Genomic DNA, 11,051 nt, shown 5'->3' with positions numbered 1-11,051 from the left:
GTCCCATCTGATGCAGTGGTTAGTCACAACTAACATCTACATAGTCTTGGCATAGTTGCAGTCAAAACACTGTCTTGCATGATACATTACAATGGTTTTGGGGCCCAACATCTGTGCCTTTGATTTCAGGATGGAGTTATGGCTGTAATTTTTGCGACCTTGATCCTGTGCATTGCCACTGACATGTCCCTAAGCCTTGTTACCAGTGTGGCCTAGTTTATGACTATCTTCGTCTGCAAGTTGAGTGTCTGCAAGTGTCACTCCTGTCAGCTGCTGGTACCAATGATGTCTTCATCATGATGCCTGTCTGAGCTGTGAGTAGGAGTGTTCTTTAAATTTGGTGGTGCGAGATTTATTTTATTGAAGATGAAGAAGCAGCAGGAGAAACCAAGCACTCTTTCAGAATACTTAAGTTGTTCCATGTAAGGGGGTTGTGCATGGCTCCACACTGCCTGTGTCATCATCAGCATTGGACCATTTCAAGGTAAACATTTGCATCTTAGGACTGGAGGAGTATCCTAGTGCCTAGGATTGGAAGGAAGAATAGGTGGTTGCAATTAATTGCTGAACATGGTGCTGCATGTGTCAATGGAATAAAACAAATACTGTTTAAGCAGGTTCATGTAGTTCAAGTTTATCACAAAATTTGTAGTCTACTTTTTCTTCCTGCTGGATTATACCTGTATCACATGATCTTCGTCAAGAAGGAGCATTCAAGATATGCACATTTCTCCTGTAATCATTGCCTCTACATCCTTCAGAGAAAGAAAGAAGGTTAGTTTCCAGACAACCTTAACCTTGATAGGGCTTTTGTGATAAGGAATTGAGCCTGATAGCTTACACTTAAGTACCATGATTAATTGCCTAACTAGCTAAGCAATTACATCGTACTTCCTACCTGAACTCTTAACCTGAATATTCATTGCACAGTAGCAAGAGACAAAACTATCTATCATCTGGCTATCTACATCACAAACTTTGGTAGCTGTGCAATGGTGAAGATAAAAAGTTATAAATTACAAGCAGAGTTTAATTTCTGTGCTGTTGGTTGTGAGCTGAGCTGAAGAATGGCAGATTACATATAGAAAGGGGTGGTTTCACCTAGTGGCAAAATAATAATTTGAAGGATAATTCCATATTTAAGCTATATAGTGCCGTGAACTATAAAATGAAGCGTTTTATTCCATTTCAAACATCTCTGTTGATAGTAATAGAAAAACTGCTTGATACCTTGGTAGATGAGGTAGAGTAAATAGAAGATAGGGCATCAGTTGAGCACATGTTGATGTAAAAATTTCCTCTTAGCAGTGTCCTTGTTCAAACACAAAATTTAATATATCATCTAAGGTTTTAAAAATAAGTTCAATTATTAATCATACCTGCAAAGAAAAGGATGCTTGATGCACAGGACTTTAGAAATATGTATAATTATTAATCATAATGTAAGGAAAGGAAAACATGCTCTAATCACATTTATTACTTCAGGAACACAAAGATAGTATGCCAACATTTATGGGAATGCCACTGTATGGATTGAAAAAGGATAAAGATGATAAGAGGAAAGAAGGTGACAAGGAAGATGATAGGTCAAGTCTTGAAGATTTTGGAGAACCTTCAGATTCTCGTTTCCAGCCAAGAAATGGACCTTTTGGTGATTATGTGCCAAAAAGTAGATCATGGAAAAGGTAAAATTTTGTATACTTGATATTTTTGTTCTAGTTATCTATGGAGTTTAGGGTACTTTTGAAATATATTTCCTTTGCTGTGTGAAGATGCTGTTATTTTAATGAAAAAACCCATGGTATTGCATGCAAGCAAAAAAGAAAAAAGAAATAGTGTTCTTGACAAATACCTGAAGACTTTCATATTAGTTTTCTGAAGTTAATTAAAGCATCAGATCAGTATATTGCAGATAAGCATTTCTTGCAGAATATTAAAGAAAATACACAGAATTAAGTAAAGAGGTAACATATCTTCAAATTGCATAAAACTTCTAACATATTGTCTTAACAGTCACTATATTACTATCATTCCTTGTTACATTTATGTTTTATTTGTATGCTTGCATTGAAGAATTGTAATATATGTCATCAGTCTTTCAGTACATCTAGACATTTAAGAACTTTTTCCTGTATATCTTTGAAAACAAACTTCTTCACAGAATGTGCAAACTGTGAATCTCATAAATTCTGTCGAAACCCATTGACATTCAGTACCACAAACTTAAGTCATTTATGTACCTGAAAATATTACTGAGTATTATTTGGTGCTACAGGTTGTAATTCAAACAACAACTGTTTATCTTAGATTATCACTTTAAGTTATTGTTATTGTTTAACTTGACAAAAGTCAAATACTATACTACAAAGTAGTAGTGATATCAGAATGTAAAATGAAGAAATGTCCTACTTGTATGTTCAGGCATTAGGGAAAGCAAGGTCATTTAGTGCTTTAGTGATCAAGTGCTAATTATAAAGTTACAATTATGTACTGTTTGTTATTCAGAGGAATTGTGTACCTCATTTTGATCACATTTTTACTTGTAAATGTACTTTCCCAAAGTGATATTAATGGTTACAAGTAAGTGTCACATGCCTCTTTACACTTTGTCATACTAACCTAAATGCACATGGATCACTGATTTTATGGATACTGAAAAGTAAGATTTATCTATCAATAATTACTTGTGATGCTTGAATATATGTAAATGGATTTTTGCACATGATTTTCACTATTTATTAATTCTTTCCATTTCTGGATGTTCACTTTAGCTTACAACCGTCCACAAATAGAAAGTGTATATATGTCTTTTAGCACATCAGATACTTGTACTATGGTCACAAGGTACAGTATTATTAATCTCCCTTACAAGCTGCAAAAAAATTCTGTTCTACTTTATTGCTCTATTTCTTTGCTGTATAATATTCTGCTGTGACGTTGGAAATGAAGTACGTATGCTGTTTAGTCTTTCACATTTGCTTTTAAAGCAAAAAATTAATGAAACTAGAAAATATATTCTTATGATGTTTAGAATGGATGTTATTCACAAATTCAGTTTAAAAACATTATTCTTGTGGTGTTAATTTAAATGTTATCTAAAAAAAATTCCAATGGAAAAGATAATGAAGTTCAAATAGGACCATTAGCACAAACCTAATTTGTCAGTGGAGGACTGAATGCAGCCAGGATAATGAGCTTGAGAACAAGTATTAATATTTGATTCATAAAGAAAAAATGTAATTGATAACATTCCTTCATGCAGTTGAGTGACTTGTGTACTACTTACACTTATGCAATATATCAGTTTCAAGTAATATTGAAATACTGGATACACACTACATTTTTTGGGAATGTTTTAATTTTGTGTTCATGCAAATTTATTCCCTCCCTTGTAATATTGCATGTCAATATACTCATATTGCTATCTGGTGGTATTGCAATATTTTTTTTAATGCCAACAAACAGGTATACTTTTACATGTTACTGGACTATGGTATTTACTATATATAATTATTATTGTATGTTACAGGAAGAGCATATGAACTGTATATTGTATTTTAAATGTAAACAGAAAATCAGGAACTGCATCACCCCAAACTGCTTTTATAATTTCAAAAATTATTAACAACTAATTGATGTAAAATGTAATTTTGTAGACCTACCAATTCAGTATTAAACCTATTGACTTCCAAGTTTATTCAATTATCCAATTGAAAACCTCTTACTGTTAATTTATGGAAAGCATTGATTTTTTTCCAAAATACAGTAAATCATTTTAGTTAGAAAAGGATATAAGCCTTTACCTGTTTATCAGTTCTGATTGACTAACATTGTAGAGACTATCTGCAGTATAAGTGTTAAAAAATATTTTCATACCAACTGATCAAGTACATGGCTCCAGTATTCCTATAAACAATTTCTGAAAAAAAAATGTAAATAACTCAAAACTAATCACAATGTAATTTTTATGGTTTGCCAGCCAGATTAGATGAGATGGTATTAATTATAAAACTAGTTGTCGTTTTTATCAGGTACATTATCTTAAATTTACCACATTCTCTTGCTTTGTAAACAAGATACGTAATAATCAGTAATCTGGATAATACATAAATTGATTATCATGATACAAGGATATGTTCCTATGCCTGCACTTTAGATAGTTTGAGATATGTTACATATAATGAGCTAAATTGAAGTCACCTTTTTGGTACCGAAATATTAAAAAACCTCTTAAGAAGTAAAATATGTAATTGATAAAACACACACTCGACAGCTTGTACCATGAAAACCATTTCTATCTGTAGAAGTACTGGATACCAAGAACCATTTGAGTGACCTGCAGCTTGCATGTAGACCAATATGCTTACATTTCCTTCTAGCTGAAGTGGACAGATGACAAAAGCCTCTAACTATAAAACACGTATGTTTACAGTTCTTCACCCAAGAAGACTAGTATTTTGTTTCCTTAACCCAACTGTAGTGGATACAGGCCTACAAGCCTTTAAACCATAATAACCAATATCTTTAGGTTTCCTTCAACTAAGTGCACTAATCCTGGAGAATGAAATACGTACACTTTCCCACAGCAGTGTTCTTGAACATATAATAAAGTTTGGAAAATATTACATTCATACACCTAATGGACATCTTTAAATATACCACTTCCTGTTCCTCAAACTCAGCTGCTTACTTTGATGGGAAAGCAGCATGTGTTTCAGCTACCATGTTGCATAACTCCATTGCTTATACTGTCAAGTCCTGTGGGTTTTTAACCCTTCAAGATGAAAGACTATGGGAGTACCTCACCAAAAATTCCATGTTAGAACACTTGAAGGAGGAAGAATGGGTACTACAAACCAAAGTTTGTTTTAAACATACCATACTTGTGAATGGATGAGGAATGGGAAGCTGTGATAGTATGTGGTCTTGAAAAGCAAATTCAAAATTATTCAAAAACGGGAGCGGGCAAGACGGTACAAATTTGATGAGTGTCAAATCACATAATGTTCAATCTTGATAGAGGAATCCAGTTGCAGCTCAAAATAGTTGTACCCTTTGAATGTTGATAAATACAAATGCTAGTGTGAAGCTGACAAATGACCCCTAAAATCCTCAAGTGTAACTAAAATTACTCTCCATTAATCAGGGGATCATTATTTGGGGACAATGGAAGACAAACCCTCTTTGATAACAGGAGAGCACTTTGGGGTTCCTTACAGGAAGTAAAACATAACCACCTCAAATGAACTTTGTATGGTTTCATACAAAGTGAAGTTTATGTAGTTTTCTTCTTTATACCTATTCACTGGAGAACTTCCTGCATACACTCAAATCCTTGAAATAAGTCAATCATACATCAGTTTATTAATTTCTTATAAGTAGTAGTAGCATGCTCTATCTAAAAATCAGTTATTAGCAAGTTACTATCAATACAGTATCACCTCAATTTAACAAACAGTTCAGGGGTCTGGCCTCCCAATATAATTGATGAAGACCCATTAGTATTGCCTACACAATATCCGAGAGTCAATGTGTGTCATTTTTCACTCCTCTTATGTATTATTTCATATTAAGTTTCAAAGAAGTTAACACTTTTAATATAGGGTCATTTACATTCTCAGGTCATTTGTCTACTGTGTATGTGTAAATTATGGCTTCCTTAAGCAATCATAAGTATGCATTTACACCGCATTCTTGTTTATCCAAAATTCTTGATATTTTTAATATCCTTTGACATTTTTAATATCCATTAACAATTGTTAATCAGTAAATCTAGTGTATAAATCTTTAACCAAAGTTTCCATGAATGATATATAACTGCTTAAGGTCAAATTATTTAATAAATTTTTGTATGCCATAAAAAAAACAAAATGGCTTCAATATACCGACTGTCTGGATGTGCGTACACACACATATTTTGCTAAAATGGTTATTCGATTTTTAATTTGTATGATGTGCATAAAAAGCTGGTACAAAACAGTAGCTTCACTTAGTAAAAAATCAGCAAATAAAGGCACATACCCGCATACAGTACACACAGTTCTTTCTTTATAATTATTATTACGAGTGTGTATTGCTGCCTTCATTATTGTAACAGCTTGTAATGCTCTTCAAATATTTTTAGATCAGTGAAGCACTGAAGTTTTCAGTTTGCTTCCTACTATTATCAACTGTATCCTTTATAAGATACTGTAGATATTTTCCAGTACACAGACTTAAATATTTTGCTTCACATGATTCCTCATTTAACTCAATAGTAAAAGATATAGCATTCAAATATTTTGTAGTAGTATATGTAAGAGGTATGTCTGGCAGTTATTAAACACAGGTCACAGGTAAGAGTAATTCTGTCTGAAGAGGTAAAAAAGTTATCATTTGGTGCTTTTTGTATGCTTTTAGTTACAAGGTTTCGTATTCAATCTTTATATTGAAATGTTCAATATCTACTGCATATTTTTGGACATTTTAACATTAATACATCGTTTTCCTTCAATAGTGAAATGGACAATACTATTCGGCTTAAGTGTCAGCCCAAAATCACAGACTTGAGAAGGAAGTATATACTGTAATTTGTTTTTATGTTGTCACTCTCATTCTTCTTGTATAAGTAGTGTTTATATTTAGGAATACTTGACATTTTGTATTCAGCAACATTTTATACAGGCAGTCCCCTGGTTACGACGAGGGTTCCGTTCTTGAGACGCGTAGTAAACCGAAAATCGTCATAAGCCGGAACATCATCAAAAATCCTAAGAAAACCTTACTTTTAATGCTTTGGGTGCATTGAAAACTATGTAAACTGCATTCTTATTACATTTTTCATCAAAAAAACCTTAAAATATTGATTATTTTGTATTTTTGGTGTCATATTTCATCTGCCAGATCAGCGTTTGTAGGCGTCATAACTCTGGAACATGTGCCGTAACCCTGGAACATGCGTCGTAACCCTGGAAATAATTTCTGATGAATATAATTGAAAAGCGTCGTAACCTCGGAACATCGTAAGCTGAGACCATCGTAACCCGGGGACTGCCTGTACTATGAAACAACTTTAAAAGATCTTTGACAATTAACCTCTTCAAAACACCTACGAATAAAAACAATCTTGACATGCATGAGCATGATATTTATTGCTAAATAAAAAAATTGGCAATAATTTCATTACGTTCATTCATGCACAAGAGAAAAGCCAGTATAGCTAAAACACAACCACAGATTAGCACAGCAAAAACATACTACGCTAAGCTATGTCAGCAAGGTTACTAAGTGTCCAAGTACTGTATGCTACACTGGGATTTAGTACATTAATATTTTAGTGTACTTGCGGAAGTTCAGACTTGAACGATTACATATTGGTAAGGAGCAGGGTTCATAATGAGTCAGAAATGAATGGTTGATTACCCTGGAAACGAAATCCCATGCTTATAGGTTTAGACAGGCTGTTTCAACAGCTAAGTCTAGCACCCCTACCAGAGTATTCTGTCAAGCACAAAATGTAATTTTTATTGATCCAAAATTCGATATCTCCCCAATAAATAAGTCAGTTAAGTTGAGGCATACTGTACAAAGTTCACTAACCTATAATTCTATAAAGAGACATCACATACACAGAATTTTATAAGTTCAAAAAGGAAAAAATTGCTTAAAGAACAGACATTTTTTTAAAATCAACATTTATACACAGCAATAGGTAAAAAGTCAGATATCATTAACTTTTTTATTTCATATAAAAGAATGTTCATATATGACAGTACAACGGAACCAGAATTATTGCAGTATAATAATACTGTACCTATATACATTATGTCCATGACCTAAGTTGCTGTGAAGCCATGGTACACTTTTGCATCAATCAATCAATCATAGATATACTAGTAATATATATTGTTGCAAATAAATACTTCTCTACACAAATACAAATACATATTTACATTAACATAACTTAAAAGAAAAACTAAGGACTGCAGCACATGGCAGTTTAAAAGTGGTATTACATCCTACCTATACTTTTATGTATCAACATCCAAACATTGCATTTCTTTATTTTGCACATCCAAGAATTGCCCAGTCTGCCATTCACTTAAATGAATATCAGTGTTTATATTAACCAATACAAAGTTGACCACACAATATTAAGATGCTGAACTTCATAAGGTAATTTACCATTCCTCAATTCTCGTAGCTTCAGCAACAACAAATGGTGATCTATTATCAAGTAACTTGTTACTTTGGTCTGCTAATGATGAATTTTTTTAAAACCACCTTATATACTTCACTTGTACAAGTCTCCTTTTTTATGTCATTATCAATAAACAGTTTAATAAGACCACTGACTTAACATTCTTTGCCCATAAGGGTTGGTCAAAGGGTAGGTATGTTCTTGATGATATTACATCTTAATATAAGTATATTGCACCTCCTTGAAAATAATTAAATAAATTGACAAATGAAAACTTACCATTAAAAGTAAAAAATAGATCATCTGACATTTTTGGTAATGGCCTTCAGGAATCTCAGTAATTAAAACCGTTGGGAGGATTCACTACCTCACCAAGCTTGAGAAAGTTGTTTCCAGAGTTTGAAAATGAGAACATAACCATCTCCTGTGATTGAAAATTCTAAAAGTTATGAAGCTTGGTGTACTAGAAACTAATATGTAAAAAAGTTGAGAAAACTGCTCAATAGCTGCATACTAAGTGTTGGCAGTTATGAACTACAGGTTACACTTTTGCTAGAGTGGTAGCTTCTACTACTCATCAACTCGGGTCTCATGGCCAATAAAAGACTTTCCCTCTGCTCAAGATAAAATAGAGATATAATAAATATTTTCTGAACAAATCAACTTCTGTACATGGTTGAGAAAGTAACCATTAGTTCGAAAAATGCTTGATGCTGTGTGGAACATCTTAAGCTATGAAAGAAGACAAGAAGATTTACGGTACAGTATCCTTTCAAAAACCTAGCTAAGTATAGAACAAGACCTAAGGTAACAGTGCATTGATATTGCCAAGATTACTTTTGAATGCTTTATTGGTGAAGCCCCACCAAAATGAATTAAGTTTACGGAACAATAGCTGCTATTACCCTTTCATACTTCTTTGATGTTCTTACATACCGGTAAACTCCTGAATGTGTTTATTCTCGAACTCCATTCAACTGTGAACTACCCCTCTCAGAAGATGCAATAAACCAATACTGTGGTAATATTTCCTTTATAAAAAGCAATCATGTATAAATGGCCCTACAATATATTCTGTAGCCTCCTTGAACTATACTGCTAAATCATGGAAAAGCCAGATTATACTTAACAGCTGCTTGTCCAAATTCAACTTCAATTCACACTTGAACAGTAAAATTTTACCTTGCGATTGCAGTGAGACAAACGGATACAGACAGCAAGATGAATTGTTGAAACTACTGAACTGTTAGTTCCTTGTCCTTCAGGAGATTCCATTTCCACTTGTTGCTGAGGTAACCCACCAAAGATATACAGTGGACCCCCCGTATTCGCGTTCTCCAGATTCGCGGACTCTCACATTCGCGGATTTCTCTGGGGAAAATTCGCGCATTCGCAGTATTTTTCTAGGATAAATATCCACAAATTCCTGGTTTTTTTTGATGAATTTCATCATAAAATGCACTTTTTGTGATAAAACTATTAAAAAAACCAAGTATGAAAATTTTTAGTGGTTTTTCTTGAGTTTTAACTAACAAAATAGGCTGTTTTTGGCATTTTCATAGGGGTTCCAAACATTCGCGGGTTCTAACTATTCACGGGGGGGTCTGGTACGCATCCCCCGCGAATCCGGGGGGACCACTGTATCACTAACATCAATAATCAATGTCTTTGAAGTACAGTGGAACCTCTACATACGAAAGTCCCTACATACGAAAAATTCAGGTTACGAAAGCAAAGACGAAGATTTTTTTGCTTCTGAGTACAAAAATAATTCAGGTTGCGAAAGGGTAAAGTCCGAGATTCACCCGGGCCGCCAAGAACAATTTTAAAACTGGTGTGCTGCCAACTCAGTACTCGCCACCATCCTTCCGCTCTCCCATCGGTTCCTGATGCTAGTCACCACCGTAAGATCCTGCTCTCCTATTGGTCAGCATCTGTCACATCATGCCTCTATGTAAAGGCGTTCCTTGACCATTTTTTGCGGCAGCGTTAACATAAACACCTGGAATTCGTTCGTTCACATATATTTCGTTTGTTAACGTAAATTCGTGTTAGTGATTTCGCTTTTGCTGTACTATAAGTTACTTTATCGTGTTGTGTGTGAACTTAATGACTTACGTTATTAACCATGGGTCCCAAGAATGTTGCTGAAGTTCACAGAAAGAAGAGGATGTTTTCTATGGAGACAAAGATGGAGATAATCAAGAAGTGTTAGTTTTCTGCCATTTGTTAATGTGTTTCGTAAAGTTTAGTGTTAATGCTTTCTGCCATTTTTTAATGTTTCGTAAAGTTAAGTGTTCATGTTTTCTGCCATTTGTCATCACCCTCTGTCGCCACTTTCGGACATAACCTCACTCGAAAGGTAAGGTTCCACATTTTACTTCATCCGTACGTACATGTACACAGTATTTCTTGTACCCTGTACACTAATTCACTTTATTTACAGGTACAGTAACAGTTAGGTTAAGTATTGAATGGTCCAAATTGTTGTATTTCATTGTTTATTGGTCAATTTAGCTTTATTATAAAATTTACTGTGGTGTTTTTGTAGGGCTTGGAACAAATTAGGCAATTTACATGTAAAATGTAGTTCTAGATATGAAAAAATCAGGTTACGAAGGCCGCTTCAGAACGGATTAATTTCGTAACCTGAGGCACTACTGTAGTCATACTTAGTATCTGGATGTGCAAGTTCTGTTATCCCCTCTGCCACCTGAATTAGCTACAGCAAAAAGGATAGCCAAGACTGTATCCTAATAGCCTTTAGCGCCCATCGTATTTCTTTGTGGGTGTTCCATATTCCTTACTAGCAATGTAATATCATTTACCTGTGGAATGACAGGAACAGCAATATGGTCATCATGCTTCATTT

At 34.0% G+C, this 11,051-nt stretch overlaps 1 protein-coding gene across 2 annotated transcripts in view; it reads left to right on the top strand.

The window, feature by feature from the left end:
• LOC135202468 (acyl-coenzyme A diphosphatase FITM2-like) overlaps positions 1–3,692 on the top strand; it is a 103,837-nt gene extending 100,145 nt beyond the window's left edge. For both annotated transcript variants that reach the window (XM_064231874.1, XM_064231876.1), the window contains one exon: positions 1,486–3,692. In XM_064231874.1, the coding sequence (XP_064087944.1) occupies positions 1,486–1,689 (204 nt within the window). In that variant the 3' untranslated portion in view covers positions 1,690–3,692. The remainder of the gene's footprint in view (positions 1–1,485) is intronic.
• Positions 3,693–11,051: the final 7,359 nt, after the last annotated feature.

Source organism: Macrobrachium nipponense, chromosome 30 (assembly GCF_015104395.2).
Source record: "Macrobrachium nipponense isolate FS-2020 chromosome 30, ASM1510439v2, whole genome shotgun sequence".
NCBI lineage: Eukaryota > Metazoa > Arthropoda > Malacostraca > Decapoda > Palaemonidae > Macrobrachium > Macrobrachium nipponense.
The sequence above is the reverse complement of the archived record's forward strand: the minus strand, read 5'-3'. Positions and strand labels throughout refer to the sequence as shown.